This window comes from Sus scrofa, chromosome 13 (assembly GCF_000003025.6).
Source record: "Sus scrofa isolate TJ Tabasco breed Duroc chromosome 13, Sscrofa11.1, whole genome shotgun sequence".
Classification (NCBI taxonomy): domain Eukaryota; kingdom Metazoa; phylum Chordata; class Mammalia; order Artiodactyla; family Suidae; genus Sus; species Sus scrofa.
In genome coordinates, this window is record NC_010455.5 from 39,627,926 (window position 1) to 39,653,809 (window position 25,884).

A 25,884-nucleotide genomic window follows, 5' to 3' on the forward strand; every position below is an offset into this window, starting at 1 on the left:
TCCACACACAACTGATTTTTTGTGTTTCTTTTGTAAATTGCAATGTTGCTGAATTTATTAGCATGTGTGTTCTGTGGGATTTTCCATATATAGAATCTTATCATCTGTGAATAGTCATAGTTTACTTCTTCCTTTCTAATTTGGATGCTTTTTATTTCTTTTTCTTGGGTCTGGCTAGAACTTTAGTACAGTATTGTGGCAAAAGCAAGTTTCCTTGCCACGTTCCTGGTCTTAGGAAGAAACTTTCAGTCTTTCAGTGTTGAGTATTGATGTTGGATCTTGTCAAATGCCTTTTCTGCATCAATTAGAATGATTTTGTGGTTTCATTTCCCCCCCTCCTTTCTATTAATGTGGTATTTATATTGATTGACTTTCTTATGGTGAACCACTCTGGATAAATCCCACTTTTTGGATAAATCCCACTTTTTCAGCAAGCCAAGCCACTGCTTTTCCAATGTGGGTGAGTTCTGTGTTAGGACTCACTTCAGACCTTCATGTGGCCCCCAAATATATTAGAATAGATAGAATATTTATTAGATATTAGTAGAATTTTTTTTTTGTCTTTTTAGGGCTGCGCCCACAGCATACAGAAGTTCCCAGGCTAAGGGTCAAATCAGAGCTATAGCTGCTGGCCTAAGTCACAGCCACAGCCACGCCAGATCTGAGCCAAGTCCTCGACCTACACCACAGCTCACCATAATGCCAGATCCTTAACCCACTAAGTGAGGCCAGGGATCAAACCCACATCCTCATGGATACTAGGTAGATTTGTTTCCACTGAGCCACAACAGGAACTCCCAAGTTAGAGTAATTTTCAATTTAGGTCTGCCCTGTTCTCTCTAGAATCAAGTAGCAAATTCCAGCATTTCTGGGAATGTGGGCTGAAGTCCTCAAGACTAATGTTTTCCAGGGGGGTGGGGTGGGACAAGGCTAAGGAATGCCAGAAAGATTTCCCACGAATTTTATTTTTCTTCCTTTTTTGACCACCCTGCAGCATATGGAGTTCCTGGTCCAGGGATCAGATCAAAACCATAGTTGGGAGCCAAGGTACAGCTGGGGCAATGCTGGGATCCTTAACCTACTGTGCCAGGCTGGGGATCAAACCTGTGTCCTTGCGCTACCATGATGCTGCCGATCCTGTTGCACCACAGCAGGAACTCCTGATTTCCTGTGATTTTTAAGTTGCCTTTTTCTTCACTCTTCATGTCGTTGCTATAAAACTTTAACTATTTATAGAGTTCTAATAAAGTTGGTTCTGATAGTTTGTTTTTCAGTGTTTATATGAGGATGGGAGCTTGGAGCTACCTACTCTGCTGTTTTGCTGATTTCACTTTCTTCATTTCTTTTTGATTCAAAAAAAACTTCCTCCTTTTTATTTAATTCTTTTAATGGATCATTTTGTTTAGTTATTCACATTCCTAGTTTTGTGTTCAGTTCTGAAATGATTTCCCTTTTATTTCTTTTTTTTTTTTTTGAGGTCTTTCACCTTTCCTAGAGTTTTGTGATTATCATTTATATTTCTCTTTTGTGCCTTGAATTATTTTCTTAGTATCTGTTAGCTTTTCTGGAATCGTATAATTTTGATCTATTCCCAAGGTCTGTCTGTTGCTATGTTCAGGGATGTTATTTTTCTCTTTTTTATTAAAATGACTGTATGGGATAGGACCTTGATATTTTTCTCTTGTTCATTTTTATGTGAAATTTGTTTTCCTGAACTAACAGAAGGGGTCATGATTCAAGATAACTTTTCTAATGTCACAGAGCTCCCTCTTCTGTTGTTTTTGTAAAATGTTAAAAAAAAATTACGGCTTTCTTTCATTTTTCTTCTTTTATCTGGATTTTCTTCCTTGGCTCTATTTCCCCTGCCTCTCTCAATTTTGATTCCATACTCAGCAACTTTCTTGCAGTGTAAAGCCCTATCCTGGAAGGCAGCTTTAGTTGGTGCTGTGCCTGTGTCTTTGAAGGTAATTGTAATCAGTTGGTAGGTTGGTTTTAAGAATTTATGACTCAGGAGTTCCTGTCATGGTGCAGAGGAAACAAATCTGACTGGTATCTATGAGGACCCAGGTTTGATCTCTAGCCTCACTCAGTGGGTTAAGGATCAGGTGTTGCCGTGAGCTCTGTGGTGGAGGTTGCAGACACGGCTAGGATGTGGCGTGGCTGTAGCTGTGGCTGTGGCGTTGGCCAGCAGCTATAGCTCCGATTAGCCTAGCCAGGGAACTTCCATATGCCACCAGTGTGGCCCTAAAAAAAATGGGGGGGGGGAGAATTTATGACTCAGACTGTACCAGCTTTTTTTCAGAACTTATCCTACACACTCACTTATTACTGTATTGGGCTAAACCTTTCCCATTTTCAGTGTCTCTTCTCAAATTGGCTATCATATTGTCCAGTGAATATCTAGTGACTATTTTGATGTTCCTAAGTCCCTCAAATGCCCCATAGCCTCTATATGCATCCTCCTGCACAGATGCTGATTTCATGCAGCTCTATGACTGTTGATAGTTTTCCTCACTTGTATTTTGAGGTTCATGTGGATACTTTATCACCTATTTTTGTTGTAAATGTTGTCCATGGGTTTTTGATTTTGCTGTCTTAGTCACTCTTTTTTATTTTACCTGCTGATTCAAGTAAATTAAAAATCTTTGATATAGTATCTGCCACCTAGAATCCAGAATCCATTCTGCATTCACATTTTAAAAACTCCTCTTCATGGACTTAGAGTTTCTGGCCACATGTTGACTGTGTTTGTGCTTTGTTCTGAAGCTTTAGTTCAAATGTTTTTAATCTATTGTTGGTTGGATATGGCAAACAAAACCTGTCTATGTAGAAAAGGCTGGAAAGAAGTAGTTTATCATTACAGTGGAAATAAAAGCTTTTACAGATTGTAGTAAAGTTGAAAGTCATGCAAATGTATTTGTTTGTGGGATGAAACTTTGTGAAGACCAAAGAGTAAATTAAACAACCTGTGAAGTGCTGTGCCTGTGTCTTTGAACATAATTGTAATCAGCCAGAAACAAGGACAAATGACTGATGGGTCAAAGACAGCCTTTCAGTTCAAGGATCACCATCAATGCCTGATTTTGGGGAGCTTAACATTCATTCAGGGGAAGACAAGGGGTTAATGAAGATAAAGCCTGGAAACAATGAAAGTTGAACTTTGGCCGCAAGCTACAGATGGTTTTATAAATTCAATGCTCCTTCCACATCTGCTCAACATCAAAGTGAGTGCCCAGTGGCTAATGCAAACACTGGGGATGCTTGAGCATTCCTTAGGCTTCTAGGAAATACCGATAGTTAAAACTTCAACAAGATTATTTATTTATTTATTTATTTATTTTTGTCTTTTCTGTCCTTTCAGGGCTGCACCTGCGGCATATGGAAGTTGCCAGGCTAGGGGTCTAATTGGAGCTGTTGCCTCCGGCCTATGCCACAGCCACAACAATGCCAGATCCAAGCCGTGTCTGCAACCTACGCCACAGCTCACAGCAATGCTGGATCATTAACCCACTGAGCAAGGCCAGGGATTGAACCTGCAACCTCATGGTTCCTAGTCGGATTCATTTCTGCTGCGCCATGACAGAAACTCCTTTATTTTTTTAGAGTAGTCAAAAGTGATTTAAGTGGGAGGGGGGAAAGTCTGATAGAAAAAGTTTTGTCAGCATAGAGAAGAAAGATATTTCTGGTTTGAAAGTGACAAAGGACCAACTAACTAACATACCTACTATGGGAAATGTTTTCAGGGCCTGTAAGCACAGTCAATTCCCAGTCCCTTGCAAACAAGTTGACTTCTTTATACCTACCTTACCTAATAGTAAAGGTAGACTGAATAGTGGCAGATTGTTTCATAGGAGATGCAGAAACATTATTTTTTATATCAGTTTTTCAAAACACTGAGGGGAGGGAGAAGGTTAAATCAATGAAAATATTTCTGCAGGGAAGTAAACTCTTAAAGTCTAGCTATCCCCACGTACAGAGGCTCAGGGGCACAAGTGGAGGCATTGTGGCTCAGAGGGATGAAGGAGGAAGATAGTGGGAGATGATGAGTTCAGAGAGTGAACCAGGAGCCAGATGATGTAGGGCTTTGTAGACTAAAATGGTCAGAACTTTGGATTTTATTCCAAGGTGTTTGAAAGCCATTAGCAGGTTGAGAGCAGAGGAACAACGAGCAACTAACGTGAACAGTATGTTCAAGCTAAACGGACAAAGGTACCATAATGTGCTTTGGACAATAATATAGACATGTTAGAATGAAAAGAAACTGGGTTAATATTGATTTAAAATTTTTTTAATTTGAAAATTTATGGTTTTAGAGTTGAGATACAAATATGTGTGTGTATGTGCTTGTATACAACACACAAAAACATACATTTTTGTTTTTCAAACACAGTTTGAACCTTATTTCATGTATTCTTCTGTTCTCTTTGATTTTAAAAACAAACAAACAAAAACCTCTAGGCACAGCCCCCTAAATAGCTTTAGTAACCCACTAATGGATTAGAATTTGAAGTTTGAAAATCATTGTAAATCTAGTATAGTCCACTTTTTTGGCTTGCCAAGGCACATATAACTGAAAATGACCAAACTAGAATTTAGATATTACCACATTTTCTAAGAATGTATCTATTAAAAAACAAAAAACAAACTTCTTTATGCAATGTATGGTAGATTCCAGTGTAGAAAAAATTGTGAGGATAAGTGTTCTTACTTGAACATATTGCCTGTGCTTATCTCCTTGGTGTGAAATGTTAAGTCTTATAAATTTCAATGGAGTTGTAAAATATCAACATAATTTTCTTTATTAATGGTTTATAGACCATTTAATTACAGTTAAATATACAAACTGCTAGCCAAAATAGCAGTTGGTCCCCCCCACTTCTTTTTTTTTTTTTTCTTTTTCTCAGTTGATCTCTTTCAAATTATAAACAGAGAATAAGTCTTTTATAAACAGCCTGATGGCCTTTAAATTGTCACCTAGGAATTTTATGAAAAGAAATGTCATTTTCATATTTTCTGCAAATGGCTTTTTCTTTTGTTGTGTTTCATTTTGGAAGAGAGTTTGTGGGAGGAGTGAAGGATAAATGAAACATAAAGGTCAGTGTGAAGTAATGGGGGAAAAAATATCCCTTTTCTTATATTTTCTTATATTGCTTCTGTATTCCATAGCTTTGTGACCTTTGGAAAGAAACTTGCCCATGCCCCACTGTTCTCATGTATAAATGGAAATAATATCTGTATCATAGTTTTGATGTTAAGGTTCTATGAGGGCCAGGTGTTGCAACATATATTTTAATAAATATTAGTTTTCTTCTTTCCTTTCTTCCTTAGGAAGGAATTCATTGAAAATGTGTTGCTAGAATAAGCAGGGCTGGAGAGTGTAGAAAAATGCAAAAAGAAAGGTACATCTTTTTTTCATTGGCTGTTCTCTTCCTAGTAAGTCTGTCGTTTGTGATACCAGTTGTTCTTGATTTCTCTTTGGATAGGTAGGTGATAAATAGGTAGGCTTCCTGTGCCTCCTGCTATCCCTTTTGTTTTTAAATAGGGAAGATGAGGACTTCCTTGGGTGGCTCAGCAGGTTAAGGATCTGGCGTTGTCACTGCTATGGCTCTGGTCATTGCAGTGGCCTGAGTTCAATCCCTGGCCCCAGAACTTCCATATGCCACTCATCAAGGAAGTGGTACTTTATTGTTTGATTCCAATATTTGAGTTTTTAGTTTCTCCAATCTGTTTTTTTTTTTTTCCTTTTCTTCTTCTTTTTAGGGCCTCTCCCATGGCATATGAAAGCTCCCAGACTAGGAGTCAAATCAGAGCTGTAGCTGCTGGCCTATGCCACAGCCACAGCAATACCAGATCCCAGCTTCATCTGCAACTCACACCACAGCTCACGGCAATGCCAGATCCTTAACCCACTGAGCGAGGCCAGGGATTGAACCCATGTCCTCATGGATACTAGTCAGGTTTGTTATCACTGAGCCACAACAGGAACTCCTCCAGTCTGTTTGTCACAAATAATTTATTGAAAATGTGTAGGTCCAGATACTAAGTATGTTAGTTAACTGATAGCTGTTAATTATAGGTGTTGCTTCATGCCAGTTGTCCTTGCCTGTAGAATAAACAACACTTCCTTTGATTTTACCCAGACATCCCAGAAGCAAAATTGCAAAGTGAGATGGAAAGAATAAAATTAGAATTTTGTGTAGCTGGCTTTAAAAAAAAAAAAAAAAAAAAAAATCGCTTCTCGGCCTTTTGGCTAAGATCAAGTGTAAAAAAAAAAAAAGCTTTATTGAGATACAATTCATGTACCATGAAAAATTCAGTCTTTTAAAATAATTCAGTGGTTTATAGTATATTCATAGTTATGCAGCCATCACCACTATTTAACTTTAGAACATTTTAATCACCCCCAAAAGAAACCTTAGCAGTTATTCGCCCCACCCCACTCCAACCTCTGTGCTGATACCTCAGCCCCTTGGCAACTACTAATATGCTTTTTATCTCTATGGGTTTGCTTATTCTGGAGATTTCATATAAATAAAATTACATAATATATGTCTTTTGTGACTGTTTTTACTTAACCTAATGTATAAAAGTTCATTCAGGGAGTTCCCATCATGGTGCAGCGGAAATGAATCCGACTGGGAACCATGAGGTTTCAGGTTCCATCCCTGGCCTTGCTCAGTGGGTTAAGGATCTGGTGGCGAGCTGTGCTATAGGTCGCAGACATGGCTTGGATCCTGTGTTGTGGCTGTGGCATAGGCTGATAGCTGTAGCTTCAATTCAACCCCTGGCCTGAGAACCTCCATGTGCTGTGGGCACGGCCCTAAAAAAACAAAAAAGAAAAAAAAGAAAAAAATTCACCCATGTTATAGCATGAATCAGTATTTCATTCCTTTTTATTGCCAAATAATGTAATTCTTATGGATGAACTACATTTTGTTTCCCCATTCATCAATTGATAGGCATTCGGGTTGTATCCACCTTTTGGCCATAATGAATAATGCTGCCATGAACATTTGTGTACAAATTTTTGTGAGGACCTATGTTTTCAGTTCTCTTCAGTGTATACCTCATAGTAGAATTGCAGGGTCATATGCCAACTTTATGTTTATCATTTTGAGGACCTTATAAATTTTTTTCCAAAGTGGTACACGATTTTGTCTAGCTGGATTTTAAATCACCCAGTTTTAGAGTTCTTATTTCATATACAATAAAGGATAACCTTAGCTGAAATAAGTGATTGGAATTAATAGGGGGAAAAGATCCACCTGCTGTTAGTTGGCAAAGTTGGAAGTACTTTTTTAAAATGTGGGTTTGGGATTATTACTATTAATCTTTGGCTCTTTTTTAAAATTTTATTTTTGCAGTTTTATCTCCAAGACACTAAAAGTAGTAATGGTACCTTTATAAATAGCCAGAGATTGAGTCGAGGCTCTGAAGAAAGTCCACCATGTGAAATTCTTTCCGGTGACATTATCCAGTTTGGGGTAGATGTGACGGAGAACACACGGAAAGGTACGGGTATGGATCAATTTTTCCTATTATTTGTCTTTTTAAGTTTGATTTTTTTTTATTCTGTTGTTGAATGTTACAAAACATTTCATGCTTGTAAAATCAACTTAAATACTGCATTTTAGGCAGTGAAAAGTTGAGTCTCTCACTTTCCCTATTGTTTTTCTAAAATTTTAAATTCTGAAATGTTAAATAATTTATAATCTTTATCATAGTATGAAAACATAGGGCACTGTTGTGTCAATTTGGAAATAAATGACAGCAGTGACACTCTGCCTAAAACCATCAAAGAGCTTAACCATAAAGATATTTGTTGTTAACTTATTAACAGGAAGCCTGGAGGCAGGTAGGTCTAGACTTTGTTCATATGGCTCAGTGAGGTTTTCAGGAATCCAGGGCCTTACTGTCTTCCCATTCTGTTATCCTTTACATGTTGGTTTCTTAAGCTTTTGCCTGTTGCTGTATGGTATGAGTAATGGCTGTGATCCCAGGCATTGTTCCTCACACCAGTGTCCTAGGCAAAAAAATGAGGTAGGGGCAAAATGCCTTCTTTTGTGGCTCTCTTTTTATGTTTGAAAGAACAGTCTTTCATAAATGCTTTCTAGCATTTTCCTTCTTTTCTCATTGGCTGTATAGGTAGGCCACATCCAAAGCTGTAACTGTAGCTACAGGGTACCTGAAAAGGGAGTTACCTAGCAAAGGAGAGCAGGAGATCCATGATTGGCATAGATCAGTTATGATTTATCCCTTTCAGTTATACATTCATTATTGCCCCAAACAAAATCAGAATTGTGTAGATAGCTAATAGTACCTAGCACAGATAGAAAATTTCATGTCTCAGTTTTTGAAACTAGAAGTTCTCTAGCTAAATAAATTTAGATTATCTTTTTACAATTCGAAGCTTCCTGACTCGGCCTAGTTTACTGTTCACTTTATGACCATGTAATTATGTGGCTTAATCTTAAAATTAAATAAACAGAAACCAAAAGTAGGCAGTCTCACCATCTTATAATAATATGGACATTGGAACCAATTGACAAGTTTCTCCTTTCATTTCTCTGAGCACTCTCTGATCTGGTGATACCCTACCTAAGCCATTAGTCTCTGACATTTTACACAGTAGACATGGGGATCCAGAGGTGGTGGTAGTGGTGTGTGTGTGTACATGTGCATATGTATTTACATACTGCACCTGCAGTATTATTTTTACTGGGTTTTGTTGGCCTCCTCAAGATGTTAAGTTTTGTTATTTTAATTTTTGTGGGGCCAGTGTCTTAGGAATTTTCAACTACAATTGTAAAATAGAAAAGAAAGTTTGTATTTTGATGCAAAATATTGAGTGCTGCTTGCTAAGAGAACTCAACCTATGTTTAAACATACTGAGAACAGCTGCAGTGGACACTAATATCTACTGTGGCCACATCACACCTCCTCTGCTAACAAGTCATTCAGCAAACATCTACTGAGCTCCAGCTGTCAGTAACCCACAGAGAAGGCAGAGAATCTGATCATACTGTCTTTCTCTCTAAGAGGTGTCTGTTTTCTTGACTTATATTTCTCAAAGAGAATTAATAGGTATTTAACTGATAGATGAATGAAGGTAATCAAATATATTTAGGACATGCATAATTAACCAAAGGTCGGCAGGAATTCTCAGAGCTTTTAATGTGCTAACATATTTGCAGATCTCCAAGAGGGTGACTTTAGAATGTAGGGTAGGTAGCTCTTTCGAAACTCCTGCCCACTCTTCTTCCCTATCTAGCTGTGGGGACACTTTAGAAAATGCTCTAGAAAGCAAAGAAGACAACTCTGAGATTCCGGGTTGCTATTAATATAATGTTTTGCAAACCTAGATTCTGGCAGACTTCTTTTAAAATTTAACTGTCCTTTATGCCAACTTTAAGAAACTAGAGAAAAATTTCTTCATCATATAAAATGTTTCTTGGAGTTCCCATTGTGGCTCAGTGGTTAACGAATCCATCTATGAACCATGAGGTTGCAGGTTCGATCCCTGGCCTCGCTCAGTGGCTTAAGGATCCAACGTTGCCGTTAGCTGTGGTGTAGGTCTCAGACGCAGCTTGGATCTGGCGTTGCTGTGGCTGTGGCCGTGGCCGGCGGCAACAGCTCCGATTAGAACCCTAGCCTGGGAACCTCTATATGCCATGGGCGCGGCCCTAGAAAAGACCAAAAAAAAAAATTTCTTTTGGTGTTTATTGGCCTCAAAAAGTTGACTTATGTTAGGCATGGACTCTGGGATACAGCCACAGTTGAGTACTACTATTTGAGTATATGCTTAAAAAAAGAAAGACTTTGGGGAGTTCCTATTGTGTTGCAGCGGAAAGGAATATGACTAGAATCCTTGAGGATGAGGGTTCAGTCCCTGGACTTGCTCAGTGGGCTGGGGCTGGGGATCCAGCATTGCCCTGAACTGTGGTGTAGGTCACTTGGATTCCGTGGTGCTGTGGCTGTGGCTGCAGCTGCAGCTCCAATTCTGCCCCTAGCCTGGGAAGTTCCATATGCCTCAGGTACTGCCCTTAAAAAAAAAAAAAAAAGACTTTGTTTATGCTAGCATATATTATGGTAAGCTTTTTATCACTTGGAAAATCCTATTGAAATTATATAATACTACTGGGTAACCTGTGAATCAAAGAAGAAAACAAAAGGGGAATTTCAAACTATGTGTAAAGGAAAGGAAACTTTCATATGAAAATACAGTAAATCCTTTACTCAGATAAAAGTTTATTTCCTTAAATTTTTTCAGTATTAAAAAAGAAAGGCAATGAAGGAACTTGGCACTTCGAAGAAATGAGAAAAAAAAAACAAGAAAAAAAAAGCTGGGAAGAAGAAATAAAAAGGAGAAATTAATAAAATAAAACTCTAGAAGAGATAAACCCAAATGCTGGTTCTTTGAAAAAAATAAAATAAAATAGGTACTTCATAAGCCTTGATTTCTTTCTTAGGTTAAAAAATACTAGCAAAAATATATAAGATAAGGCATGACAAGGCCACATAAACACAGATAAGGGACATGGTAAAAAAATTCTTAGAGACTCTTACATGCCATCCTATGGCAAAGGGGGAAAAAAAAAGCTAAAGTAAATTAATGTTTTCTTAGCAAAATTATCCCAGGATGTAGAAAACTTTCAAGTTGATTTCCCTAAAAGAGACAGAAAAAGTTCTTAAAGATTAATTCAGAAACAAGCATTTCACAGATGAAGTTGATGTTACTCTTAAATAACAGAAAATTCCAATGTTGTTTAAATAATCCAGCATAGGTAGAGGAGAAAACTGTAACTCATTTGTTAAAATAGATGAAAAATTCTCATTAAGATACTAGTAAACTAAATTCAGAAACGAAGCTAGAGTAAATAGTAAAGTAGGATTTACTCTAGGAATGCAGAGATGATTCAATTTGGGGGAAGTATGTCAGTATCATCCACAAACTAAAGCTGGAAAATATGTGCTGTATAACCAATAGAAGTTGAAAGGCACTTGAGGAAGTTCCCTGGTGACCTAGTGGTTAGCACTCAGCACTTTCACTGCCACGGCCCAGGTTTAATCCCAGGTTTGGGAACTGAGTTCCTACATTAAGCTGGTGTATGATGTATGCCAGACCCCCCCCGCCACCGCCCAGAAAAAAAAAAAAGGATCTTAATTTTTTTTAAAGGCATTTAATCAAACTCAAACTCAGGAGTTTGTTAGTTCGTTTGTTTGTTGCTTTTTAGTGCTGCACCTGCGGCAAATGGAAGTTCCCAGCCTAAGGGTTGGATCAGAGCTACAGCTGCTGGCCTACACTACAGCCACATCAACTCTGGATCCTACCTGCATCTGCATACTACATCACAGCTCATGGCAGCTCCAGATCCTTAACCCACTAGGGGAGGCCAGGGATTGAACTCTCATGGTTCCTAATCAGATTTGTTTCTGTTGCGCCACAACGGGAATGCCTAAATTTTTAAAAAAATATTTTACAGCCTCACCTCAGCATATGGAAGATTCCAGGCCATGGCGTTGCTGTGGCTGTGGCATAGGCTGGAGGCTACAGCTCCGATTCGACCCCTAGCCTGGGAACCTCCATATGCTGCAGGTGTAGTGCTAGAAAAGACAAAAAAAAAAAAAAAAAATTAGATACTTGAAATGATAGAAACTAGTTTGTAGGGATCTATGAAATGATTTTTTTTTTAAAAATCAGTGTGCATAGTACAAAAAACAATGGAAAAATAATTTTTTTTTTTTTTTGGTCTTTTTAGGGCTGCACATGCAGCATCTGGAAGTTCCCAGGCTAGGGGTTGAATCAGAGTTATAGCTGCTGGCCTACGCTACAACCACAGCAGTGCTGGATCCAAGCTGAGTCTGCGACCTACACCACAGCTCACAGCAACATCAGATCCTTAACCTGCTGAATAAGGCCAGGGATTGAACCTGAGTCCTTATGGATACTAGTCGGATTTGTTTCCAGTGTGCCACAACGGGAACTCCATGAGGAATAATTTTTAAGTTGCCCTCATGCAGCTCTTAGAAGAATACGTTAGGAGTATATGAATTGCAGGAATTCTATAACACGTATTAAGTGGGTAAAGAATTACTTTTAAGAAGTTCCTATTGTGGCTCGGCAGAAACGAATCCAGCTGGTATCCATGAGGACACAAGTTCAATCCCTCAGTGGGCTAAGGATCCTGTGTTGCTGTGAGCTATGGTGTAGGTCACAGATACGGCTTGGATCCTGCCTTGCTGTCATTGTGGTGTAGGCCAGTGGCTACAGCTCCAATTTGACCCCTAGCCTGGAAACCTTCCTATGTCACAGGTGTGGCCCTAAAAAGACAAAAACAAAACAAAGAATTGCTTTTATTAATTTCATTATTTTTAAAAAGTTACATCCCTCTAAATGTGTGTGTGTGTGTGTGTGTGTGTGTGTGTGTGTGTATCTTTGTGTGTGATTATATGACCGTGGTGGATAAACATGGAAGAATGCATAAATACTAGTCATTAATTTGAGTCATCCTGGAGTGTGGTTGGAGAGGAGGAATAAAGAAGTGGGAGGAGTTCCTGTTGTGGCTCAACAGTAACAAATCCGACTAGTATCCATGAGGATGTGGGTTCAATCCCTGGCTTCACTCAGTAGGTTAAGGATCTTGTGTTGCTGTGAGCTGTGATGTAGGTCACAGACATAGCTTGGATCCCACATTGCTGTGGCTGTGAAGTAGGCTGACAGCTGCAGCTCCGATTCGACCCCTAACCTAGGAACCGCCATTGCGGCCCTAAAAAGCAAAAAAAAAAAAAAAAAAAGAGAGAGAGAGAGAAATGGGAGCCAAATTAAAAAGGATGAACCTAAGGAAACTAATAAATCCCCTCCAGAATATATGACATACATGTATTTATGTAAAATAATTATGTTTTGAAAGGATATTTCAAAAAACAAATATATAACATATAAATTTGTGTTTGTGTGTATGTATATAAAATCAGGATTTTTTTTTTTTTTTTTTTTGGCTTTTTGTTTGTATTTTCTAGGGCTGCACCTGCAGCATATGGAGGTTCCCAAGCTAGGGGTCTAGTCAGAGCTACAGCTGCTGGCCCACGCCACAGCCACAGCAACGCGTGATCCAAGCAGTGTCTGTGACCTACACCACAGTTCACCGTGATGCCAAATCCCCAACCCACTGAGCGAGACCAGGGATCGAACCCACAACCTCATGATTCCTAGTCGGATTTGTTAACACTGAGCCATGACAGGAACTCCTAAAATCAGGATTTTTGTTTAAAATGTAATATGAATCTAAGCAGCTGAACATAATCAGTTTATATTGGGCTTTCTTCTATTGCAAGCCCTCCAAAACAAGCTGATTTTGATGTTTGGCTTTCCACCTAGTGTGACTCCAGGGAAAAGACTAAGTGATTGGCACCTAGTAATACCTTGCCCTATAGATATAAAGTGTTATTGCAAACAAATAGGATAACTTTCTAATAGATAAAGGGAAAAATAAAGGAAGGGAGAAAGAGAGAAAGCCAACCTTTCAGATCCTCATGGAATGAGAACCTTATCAACCAGACTGCTGGCCCTGGCTCTGTTCCCACACCCTCAGACTGCTCAGATGGCATGAGTTTTCTGAGTAATACATTACAGTAATCCTCTGTTGCAAATCTTTTTTTTTTTTTTTTTTTTTTTTCTCATTAGGGCTGCACCTGCAGCATATGGAAGTTCCCAGGTTAAGGGTCAAATCGGAATTGCAGATGCCAGCCTGCACCACAGCTGCAGCAACACCAGATCTGAGCTTCATCTCCAACCTACGCCACAGCTTGCAGCAATGCTGGATCCTTAGCATACTGACTGGGGCCAGCTATTGAACACTCCTCCTCAGGATTCTGGTTGGGTTCTCAACCTGCTGAGCCATGATGGGAACTCCTCCCTTGCAAATCTTCAAACCATTTAGTTTAATAAACTTCATATATAACTCCAAATAGCTCATCAGTCCAGATCCCACTTCACCAGAATCTGGTCCTTGGTTAAGCCCCCATGAACAAAGGGCTTATCACGAATAAAGGTCAATGGTATCTTCCTTTTGCTTTTTGCTATAGATGCGCTGAATTACTTTTACTCCCCACAACAGACCTTCCTTTTTGGCTTTCAAGCCCCTGCACGTAATTTTTCCTTTACCTCAGAACCTTTCTAGGCTCGACAAGTTAACTGTCCATGCCCCTGTCATGCACTGTTCTCATCTCCTTTATGTGTTTGCCTCCCTCGCTAACCTGTAAACTCTGTGAAAGCAGGCAATATGTCTGTTTTCATTGTAGAACCTCCACACTTATCCTGGCACATACTGGTTGAATAAATTTTAAAATGTCTCATGAATCTTTACTATTTTACAGAAGTTCTTTTCTACCAATTTCATCTAAGATTTTGACAGTCTTCTTCCTAATCTGGAGACTTATATGAAGATTAGATATCAGCAACCTTCCTATTACCCACTGCCTTTTTTAATCTGCCGTGTCTCGGTTGCCTTTCCTTAACCTGTCTCAGCTCTAATTTCTTCCTCTTATGAAATGGGACTCATGATACTACTACCTCAAGATTTGTGTTACTGTATTCAAAGCTCACATTGTGACACAATGTTCAATGTGAATACTGAAAGAGTGAATATAAAGTACTTAGCTCAGTCAGGTGCCTTTATTATTCCTTAAACCCTTGTCGGTCTTTTTTTTTTTTTTTTGGCCATGTCTGCAGCATGAAGAAGTTCTGGGGCCAGGGACTGAACCCGTGCCACAGCAGTGACAACACCATATCCTTTATCACTAGGCCACTGGGGAACTTCCCCCAGCCATTTTTAGTCTTTTCTTGTTAGCAAGTTTGTCCCTCTTTCTCAGTAGCTTCAGCCCCAGGCTTCTTTCCCTGTCTGTCCTTTGGAACCCATCATCGATCATTTCCAAGGTACTGTCACCAACTCCTAGACTACTCCTTGACTTTTGGCTATGCTGTTTTGCTTGTTTCTTTTCTCTTCTCTTTTCTTTCTTTCTTCCTTCCTTCCTTCCTTCCTTCCTTTTCTTCCTTTCTCCCTTTCCTTTCCTTTCCTTTCCTTTCCTTTCCTTCCTTCCTTCCTTTTTCTTTTTAGTTCCACCCATAGCATATGGAAGTTACCAGACCAGGGATTGAACCCTTGCCACAGCAGTGACCTAAGCTGCTGCAGTGACAACAGTGAATCTTTAACCTGCTGCCCCACAAGGGAATTTCTGTTTTGCTTCTTTCTAGCTCTTGGAAACTTTCACCATTAGCTTTACATACTTCCATTTTCTAGCTACTGGGGGAAATCACAGGGCTGATTCAGCACAGACGGTACCAAATTTGCCAGATTGATGAGAGAATCTTTCTGATGGCATGGCAGTCTTCTTTTTTCATTAAAAAAATGGATACTCAACCCAGGATGTACACCAGAATTACCTGCAGAGCTTTGTAAAATTACAGTTGTGTGGATTCAGCTCTAAGAAGGAGACTTGTTAGGTGTGGGGCGTAGACATATTTTAAAAAAGGCTTTGGTTTTTCTTTTGGGCCACTAGGTGTAAGAACTCTGCTCTTGGGAGTTCCCATTGTGGCTCAGTAGAAACAAATCCAGTTAGTATCCATGAGGATGAGGGTTCGATCCCTGGCCTTGGCCAGTGGGTTGGGGATCCAGCGTTGCTGTGAGCTATGGTTTAGGTCAAAGATGGTGTTTGGATCCTGCATTGTTGTGGCTGTGGTGTAGGCCACTGGCTGTGGCTCCGATTCAGCTCCTAGCCTGGGAACTTCCATAGCCCCTCGGACAGCCCTAAAAGAAGCAAAAACAAAAACAAAAAACCCTGCTCTTCGGAAGTTCCCTGGTGGTCTAGTGGTTAGGGCTTGGCATTTTCACTGCTGTGGCCTGTGTTCAATCTCTGATCTGGGAACTGAGATTGCACATCAAGGCATTGCCTGCCATAGTCAAATAAATTAATTTAATTAAATAAATTGTTTACAAAAAAGAACTCTGCTCTTTTAAGTTTCTGACAACAGTTTTATATGCTTTCCCTTATTCTCAAGTCCCAAATTTCCATTCTCATGTTATCTCTTGTGAATCCATACTTGCTGGCTCTATACCTGTATTTTCAGTTGCTTGTTTGGTTGTTTCCCATTCACTGCCATTCCAAATTCCTGTGGTGTTTTGCAGCATTTGTGAATTTTTCCCCCTTTCTTGTCATGTTAGGTATTTCAAGTTCTCTCTGCAAACTAAATTGAAATCTCAATGACAGAGACCTGATTATAGTCCTCCTAATTTTTCCCATCATTCCCAGCATACTCTTTTGTAGCCAGCAAGTTCTCAAGTGAATTTTGAGCCAACAGGTAAAGCCAAAGAACCACCAAGTCAAAAGATAAGCCAGAAAGCCACTTAAGTCTGAGTATGCTAGAGAAATGAAGTAGCAAATTAATCCACGTACATAGAAAAAAGATTCCTCCCATCAAATAAGTAGTTTGAAACAGGATTCCTAGGAGAAATACTGACTCTGAGTCTAGAACAGGAAATGTACAAATTGGATTTATAAGATGTTGTCATACCAGAAAGCAGTGAAACTATCTAAGACCGCTGAGGTTCTGTTAGAAGGACTTTGGAATTAACGTGGAGTTCTGACTGCTCCACAATTGAACAATTTGAGCATCAAACAATAATAATAGCAGTTTAGGGATTTATGTGTAAAGCCATAAACTTATAAAATAGCTTTAAAAAAAAGATTTGATCACCTTTGGAAGAACTTAGGAAAACCATTTCTCATTCTGAAAACAGATAGAAAGAAAAAACAAAACATTTATGTTCCCTTTCCTGTAAGAATTAGACCTGAAATAAACAAGTGGTTGAAGAGTTTTTTTGTTTTGTTTTGTTTTGTTTTTTATGGTTTTTAGAGCCACACCTGCAGCATATAGAGGTTCATAGATTAGGGGTCGAATTGGGCCTACAGCTGCCAGCCTACACCACAGCCATAGCAGTATCGGTGACTTACACCACAGCTCACAGCAACACTGGATCCCGACCCACTGAGCAAGGCCAGGGATAGAACCTGCATTCTCATGGATACTAGTGGATTCATTTCCACGGCACCACGATGAGAACTCCCCTCCCCCCCAAATTTTTTTAAGACAGTCTCTTCAGCAAGTGATGTTGGGAAAGCTGGACATGGAAGCCAATGAAGTTAGAACACTTATACACACCATACACAAAAATGAACTCAAAATGTCTTAAATACTTAAATATAAGACATGACACTGTAAAACTGGAAGAGAATATGAGCAAGACATTTTCTGACAAAATCATAGCAGTGTTTTCTTAGGTAAGTTTTCTAAGGCAATAGAAATAAAATGAAAAATAAATCAATGGTACCTAATCAAACTTCATTCTGCACAGCAAAGGAAACCATAAACAAAAGAAAAAGGAGTTCCTTTTGTGGCTCAGGGGGTTAAGAACCCCACAGTGTCTGTGAGGATGTGGGTTCCATCTCTGGCCTCGCTCAGTGGGTAGAGGATCCGCCATTGTCGCAAGCTGTGGCATAGGTCGCAGATGCAGCTCAAATTCAGTGTTGCCACAGCTGTGGCAGAGGCCTGCAGCTGTGGCTCCAATTTGACCCCAGCCCAGAAGCTACTACATGCCACAGGTGTGGCCATAAAAAGGAAAAAATTAATCTTAAAAATAAAAATTAAAAAGTCTTAGAATCAGAAGCATAATATAGTAAAAAATACAAGAATGAAAGTTTGGTAACTTTCTTCTTAGATTATAGTCAAAAGACAATTAAATGAATAATTTTCCAGCCTGGAAATGTTAACATCTCTCACTTAAGTCCTTATTTTTTTTTTTTTTAATGTTTCTTGGACTTTTACTTAGTTTATTGCCAGTCATTTCAAGAGGTACTTCAGACTACTCATGTATAGTATTAACCTTCCTACTCAGTGCAGAAGATACAGAACCAGACTCCAACATACCCCAGTAGTTTTAGTCTCCCAGTCTAGGGCCTTAAATAGTTTTTAATCTTATCAAAAGTGAACATTGGTCCTTTAATTGCTGTTTGTGTGAAAAGGTCATAGAAAAGACTGACTGCATATCATAAAGTGCATATATTAACTCAAAAGCAAAATAAATAATCTACATAAGATATAGAGAAAAAACTCATGCAAGTGGTGTGTGTAATCTTAATGCTAGTTTTTAATAAAGTCATGACTACAGCAGGTAATTGCAGATTTTTCTCTGCAGATATCTTGTTTCCTCAACACATATGTCTTTCATATTTTTAACATTTCTGAAATGTGCATGTAGGTTACAAGTGTGGCAGTGTTCCTATAGCCTCCTTACCCCAGCTCAAAATTTTTTAAATTGTGTTTTACAATTAATTTTGTCTTTGAATCTTGGCAATATGTTACTAATAATGTTTCCAGGTGAATTTTGAGAGCAAAATTTGTTTTAAAAGTGCTTCACAGAATACTTTAGAGCAGTGTTTTCCAAAGTATTTTCTTCATAATCCCATGTGTATTATATATGTTATACCATAAAATCTGTTCCAATGTTCCTAAAAGTAGGGGTGGAGATGCTCAATGGTCAAATAAATTTGGAAAATATATCTTACTTTTAGAGACTCACTAAGGACAAAAACCCATTAAGCTCTGAGAAAGCCTGTGGTTTAAAAAAAAAAAAAACCTGGAGTCCCCATCATGGCGCAGTGGAAACGAATCCGACTGGCATGCATGAGGGTGCAGGTTCGATCCCTGGCCTCGCTCATTGGGTCGGGGATCTGGCATTGCCATGAGCTGTGGTGTAGGCTGACAGCTATGGCTCCAATTCTACCTCTAGCCTGGGAACCTCCATATGCTGCAGGTGTGGCCTCCAAAAGCAAATAAAAAAATAAAGTAAAACCTCTTTCTGTCTCTTTTAATCAAATATTTTTGTAACCTCTTCTGACCCCAAAATCCTTTTTTTAAAATACCTGCTAACACTTCATTTTGGGAAATGATGCTATGTAGAATTGATTAATAAATATATTAGAACATGGGGAGTTCCCGGCATGGCGCAGTGGTTAACGAATCCGACTAGGAACCATGAGGTTGCGGGTTCGGTCCCTGCCCTTGCTCAGTGGGTTAACGATCCGGCGTTGCTGTGAGCTGTGGTGTAGGTTGCAGATGTGGCTCGGATCCCGCATTGCTGTGGCTCTGGCGTAGGCCGGAGACTACAGCTCCGATTAGACCCCTAGCCTGGGAACCTCCATATGCCGCGGGAGCGGCCCAAGAAATAGCAAAAAGACAATAAATAAATAAATAAATAAATAAATAAATAAATAAATAAATAAATGTATTAGAACAAAACAGTTTTTTCATGTTACTTTAAATATTGCCTGTTGCAAATCAAGAAGATAACTTTTTTTTTTTTTATTTTTTAGGGGCACACCCGCTAGCAATTGAATTGGAGCTATAGCTATTAGCCTACACCACAGCCATGGCAATGCCAGATCCTTAGCCCACTGAGCAAGGCCAGGGATCAAACCCGCAACCTCATGGTTCCCAGTCAGATTCGTTTCTGCTGTGCCATGATAGCATCTCCTGATAACTAACATTTCTATGCAACCATGTATCTAGTTGTCACAAGAACCTTTCCAAGGGCAGAGTTGGCTAAATTCAGTTGTCATCTTAGTCAGATGTGATGTTTAACTGTCTTCAAAAGTGCAACAACTTTGTGGTGCCCAACTAGGATGAGCTCTTTGTTCATCTCACAAAGTTATGTATTGGTCCAGTTGCTGGGCTTCAGGGGGATACATCTGAGCAAAAGAAATCCTTAGATAACGTATCAGAGATTGTTGACTGTGGCACTATAGTTGTATTCTGTAACTCACTGCACCTTTTAAAAAACAAAAACAATTTTATTACCGATTTAAATATTTTGGTAAATTATCACTATTGCTGGGTCATCTTGTATTGTACTCCTATATTTATTGAAGGCTCTTTATAGTAAATCTCTGTGGGAGCCATAGAGCTGGATTAAATCCACTGCTTCCCTGTCTTCTGCCAGGGAAAGGAGGCAGTTAGGTGGTTCTGGCAAGTGGAAATGAACACTACTGTTCAGAAATTAAGAGATATCGTCCCCCCTGAGTAGTGGAAACTATAAAATATTAGCCAGACATGTTCTCTGGTATATTCAATAACCATTTATTAAATGCCTTATTTGTACCAGATAATTCTACTAAGTACCAGGTTTAAAAGTGAGAAGCAACAATGATTGCTGCCCTCAAAGAGTTAACTCTAATTGGTGAAAACAGCACTTGTATAAATAATATTCACAATGCAGTGTGTTTAGTGTTATAGGTAAATACAGGAGGCTCTGGGGACACCTAACTCAGATACTGAACTTTGGTAAAGGAGGTAAAGAGACTGAGCCTAGAGGATAAGTAGCGTATGGCTATGCAGGCAAGAGGATAAAGGACCATCACAGAAAAGACAGCTTCTGTCAAAGGCGTGGGGTTGTGAAAAGAAATCTGGAGATACAGGTGGCTTGGTTTTGTATTGAGTATCTATGGTAGTAAGATGGGGGGACAAGATCCAAAAAGAAGGTCAGTGGTTCATGGCCCTAATTGCTATGTTAGGCAGAGAGTTTAGAAGATTGCCACATGAATGATTCTTGATCTGTGCCAGTACTTTTCATATAATTAGTTAATAAAATTAATACTGAGTAAACCATTTCTAAATTTCTAGATGACAGAGTAATTGTAATACTTAGGTTAATATGCCATCTTGATGACTCATGGGCCTGATCACTTAGTAAGTTACTCTCATATAAAAGCATTAGCTTTATGTTTTAAAATCAGTTTTATTGAGATGTGATTTACTTACAACTTACTAACTCTACATGTGTGATTCACTGAGTTTTAACAAACATATATAGTCAAATAACCACCACTTCTCTATCATAATATAGTATAATTTCATCACCATACATTAGCTTTTTTTTTTTTTGTAATTTATTTAGTTTTAGTCACCGTGTGCAGTGGCTTAATTTGACATCTCAGTTCCCAGACCAGAGATTGAACTCCAGCCACAGCAGTGAAAGTGCCCAGTTTTAACCACTAGACCACCAGAGAACTCGCTACATTAGCTATTAATTAAAGTTTGGTGAACTAAGTAATTAACTCTTTGAGCCCTGAAAGACATAATAACATCTGAAGAATAGAGAAATTAAAAAACATCAACTTTTTATTATTTTTTAACTTTTTGACCACCCTACAGTATATGGAGTTACTGGGCCAGGGATCAGATCCAGGCTGGAGTTGTGACCTACACCTCTGCTGCGGCAATGCTGGATCCTTAACCCACTGTGCAGGGCCAGGGTTCAAACCTGCGTTCCAGTGCTCCAGAGATACCACTGATCCTGTTGCACCACATGGGAACTCTAAAACCATCACCTTTTAAACTAGAAAAAAAAATTTTTTTCTGTAAAATAAAGAGAGACTGTGTACAGATTCTGCTTTTGAGAGCGCATCTCTTGAAATCTTCAGGAGAAGGAGAAAGTAAGAAGCAATGATAAGAAGCTGTCTACAAAGTGACTGATGTAATGTTACATAAAGATGTTTAGAGGTGAAGAAAGAAATAACCACTAAGAAAACAATGCCAAAAATTTAAATACTGAACTAGAAACCTCAGACTTGAGTTCTAGCCAGCAGCCCTGATACTTAATAGCTGAGAGTTGTAGAAGCAATTTCATTTGTCTGAGGTCTTGGTTTTCTCACTCATAAAATGAGGCATGAATGACCTATTCTAAGCTGTTATTGTGCTGAACTTTAGTAGAGTTTTGTGAAGTATGGGTAGGAGTTATAGGTTGAGGACAGGAGATTAAGACTAAGGAATAAATTTTAAAGGGCATACTTGTAGTTAGGTTTTGATGCTGGCAGATAGGGAAGAAAGTGCATCTTCCCCACTGTCCACCCCCAGCTGTACATGGAAACGTACTCAGCTGACCCTTTTTGGATTGTTGATATAGCATTGGAGGTTAGGACACTTTTGAAACAATTTTATCCATGATTCCACCTTGCAATTGTGATTCATTATGCATAAGGATGAGTTTCTCCAGGGAGATGAATATTGTCATTAAACTACCAAAATGATATTCTTTCCCAGAAGTTTTTACATTTAAGAATAAAATGTATTTTTAGATATGAGAGGTATGCAGGTTTATGTTTTTAAACAATTGTTTTATCCGTTTTATTTGTTTGTTTTAACCAGTTACCCATGGGTGTATTGTTTCAACAATAAAACTTTTTCTACCAGATGGTATGGAAGCCCGGCTCCGCTCAGAGTAAGTATAATTTAGTGCTATGAAGCTTTTGTATTAATTACCTTGGTTAATATTATTCTGGATGATAGTGTACTATTAATACTTTGGGATTATTCTTATAATGTTAGAAAATTGATATAGCACTTTTGGGATATTATTTACTTTAGTTGCTTTTCACATTAGTTACAATTCTAGTAAGTAATAATTTATAAGGTGGTACAGCTATTTTGTTTCCAAGATTAACTTTACAACTTATCTTTTGATAGATAGTTTTTTTCAAAATATTTGGAGTATGTAGGCTATTGATGGGTAATACTTCTGTTCATCTTGATGTGCATTTCATATAGGACTTCTTAGACTGTGATTGCCTCTGAAGTTAATGGTAGTGTCACAATCTTATAGAACTGTAAAGATGTTGATATTGTTAGTGGTCTGTTTTGGTGAGAGTTTTGGAAGGATTTTCCAATGATGAATTTTTTTTAATTGACATATAATTGATTTACAATGTTGTGTTAAGTAGTTTTTCTTTTAAATGAAGCAGTGGAAAGGTCACTTAGAGGACAAATTTAAGAGGGAAAAATTACGCATAAAATGTAAACGTAAGTACATTTTGATCTTGTACTTTTCACAGAGCATTATTATGAAGTGTTGGGGGAGGTAAGCAATCTTTAAACCTAGCATATTTTTATTTTGGGGAAACCTCGTGTATATAAGAGGCTTGTTTCTATACCCAACATAATATTTTCTGTCCTACAAAAGCAGAGACAAATATCTGAGGCTGGAAGGTTAAGAGCAACTGTAAGCTGATGGTGAAGTAAAGTAGTGAGTATGAAAGGAAGAGGGGGAAAAAAAGCAGAGAGAGGTCTTCCTATTATTGTGAGAGTGCTTTCATTGGAATTATTATATGTTATGCTTTAGTTAGAGAATACCAGTTTTCTTTTTTAGCTTTAAGGATATCCATAGAAAGCTGAAATTTTATTTTATTTTTTTAGAAATAGAAATGGTGGAGTTCCCATTGTGGCGCAGTGGTTAACAAATCCAACTAGGAACCACGAGGTTTCGGATTTGATCCCTGGCCTTGCTCAGTGGGTTGGGGATCCAGCATTGCCGTGAGCTGTGATGTAGGTCATATACGTGGCTTGGATCCCACGTTGCTGTGGCTGTGGTGTAGGCTGGTGGCTACAGCTCCTATTAGACCCCCTAGCCTGGGAACCTCCATATGCCTCAGGAAGTGTCCCTAGAAAAGACAGAACAAACAAAAAAACAAAAGAAAGAAATAGAAATGGCATTTTAATTGGATTTTACAGGTAAACAAATACACAAGTGCATTCTTGCCATAACATATTTAGTGATAAGCAGAATCAGTGTAGTTTCATCATACCGTCAACTTAACAAAATTTAAATATATCCACTAATTTTTTAAAAATTTAGATCAGTAATACATTTCATTATAATGCTATTCAGTGTTACTAGGCTTATGTGTAATTTTTTTTCCCTTAATTTCAGGTTTGTGGTCAACCCACAGCATATGGAGTTTCCAGGCTAGGTTCAGTCTCCACTCTGGCACAGTTGCAGTAGTACTGAATCCTTAACCCACTATACCAGGGTGGGGATTGAACCTGCATCCCAGCACTCCAGAGATGTGCTAGTCCCACTGTGCCACAGTGGGGGAACTCCATGTGTTTTTTTACAGGCTAAAGAAAGCACAATATTCTTTATAAGCCATTCAATTTCAAAATATTCAGAATATGGTAAAATTTATAGTCAAAATTTTCACTTTCTTACTATATAATAAAAGTCAGTGTTTTTTTATCATTGAATAGAAAATATCAGGTAGCAAAACATCAAGTCCTGCTTATGATACATAGTTCACACTCAGATCATTAGTTGTACATTTTGCATTACTACTAGCACCTACTTCTAAGGACCCCTCTACATTGCAGAGAAGCCAGAAACTGTATTTCCTGGAATTCCATTCTGTGTATGTTCCCAAATTAGAGTGTAACCAAAGGGGAACTCACAGAGATCTGAAAGAAATTATGACTCTCATGAGGTCATGGTCACCATTCAGTGGGGCTTCTCAGTCTTCTCCCTAATCTTGTCCTTCTCTGTTGAAGGCTGATAAAGTTCATAAAATCTTTTCCAGAATTAAAAAGCAGAAATTTTAAAACATTTTAAATGTGAAACATTAATCTGTTTTCTATTCTAAATTATAGTTTAATTAAAAATACAATTAGGAGTTCCTGTAGTGGCTCAGTGGTTAGCGAACGGGACTAGCATCCACAAGGATTCGGGTTTGATCCCTGGCCTCGCTCAGTGAGTTAAGAATTTGGCCTTGCTGTGGCTCTGGTGTAGGCCGGCAGCTGCAGCTCCAACTGGACCCCTAGCCTGGGAACCTCCATATGCCGTTGCTGCAGCCCTAAAAGACAAAAAGAACCAAAACCAAAACAAAAAAATACAATTAACTTTGGGGACACTAATGTGACTTAGCTTTTAATGTGACTTAGTCAAGAGTTAAGGTCCTTAAAAAGAGTAACTATTAATCAACAAAGGGCAAATAGCTTCTTAAAGACTTTTATATTTCTTTTTGATAATGAAAAATTTCTATCATGTAGTCAAAAGCTTTGAGCAGTTTCATTAAAGGGGCATTTCTGTTCTCAGGTTCTATCCAATAAGGCATGTGATTTTTTTTGAAAGTCTACATCAGTGAATTGTGTTCCTAATCCCTCTTGTTTCCCTAGTGCTTTTCATCTTTGTCCCCGTTTCCTTCTTTTTGTTTGGTTTTTCTTATGTGGTTAAATATTAGTTAGCATCATTTAAAATTTTGCAGCCAGTTTCATTGTACATAATCTGGCTGACTTTCTAGAGAAGATGAATTTTGAGCAGGCAGTTCTTTAGTGGTGGATAGTCTGCCTCAAAGTCCTTTCCCACCTGTTCTGTGACTTGATACGGCCTCCCTTTTCTCATTTGAAAATGCAGTTAATAATAATACCTATTGAGCAGAAATTTTATTAGGAGGATTAAGCAAGATTATAATTTATAGTTTAGTATAGTACCTGACATATAATAAGCACACATGGATGTTATTTCTGTTAGTGTGATACAATATTTCTTAGCAATTAGAGGCTTTTAAGTATGCCAGAATGCTTAGAGTAGAAGGTACATTGTATACATAGCATTTAGTATTTTAAGGTCTTCAGTGGGTATATTTATTTCTCTCAAAAGGCTGATTCTTTTTTTCTTCCTTGATTTTTATTCTGTTGCACAGATAATTTTCAAATAATAAGAAACAGAAAACCCCTAGCTTAGGAACTTCCATATGCTATAGGTGCAGCCCTAAAAAGACAAAAGACACAAAATAAAAAATAAAAAAAGAAGAAAGAAGGAAAGAAAGAGAAATTGCTATATTGCTGTAATCCCACCACCCTAACATTAAGTAACAATTTTCCTTTTCTCCAGTTCTTTGTTGTATATAAACTTCTTCCGTTATTCAAACAAAATACACTTATATCCTTGATAGTTTTTATAAAACACAAATATATATGTATTTATGGAATGTTTTGCTAAATTTTCA

The 25,884-nt window shown here is 38.3% G+C and overlaps 1 protein-coding gene across 42 annotated transcripts in view; it reads left to right on the forward strand.

Moving 5' to 3' along the window:
- The window catches only part of SLMAP (sarcolemma associated protein), a 148,300-nt gene that overhangs the window by 55,996 nt on the left and 66,420 nt on the right, over positions 1-25,884 (forward strand). For 24 of the 42 annotated variants that reach the window (XM_021069017.1, XM_021069014.1, XM_021069039.1 and 21 more), the window contains 2 exons: positions 7,365-7,512; positions 22,259-22,331. In XM_021069017.1, coding sequence (XP_020924676.1) covers positions 7,365-7,512; positions 22,259-22,331 — 221 coding nt within the window. Of the gene's footprint in view, positions 1-7,364; positions 7,519-22,258; positions 22,332-25,884 lie in introns of all 42 variants that reach the window. The other 18 variants (XM_021069015.1, XM_021069013.1, XM_021069037.1 and 15 more) reach the window with 1 other exon arrangement.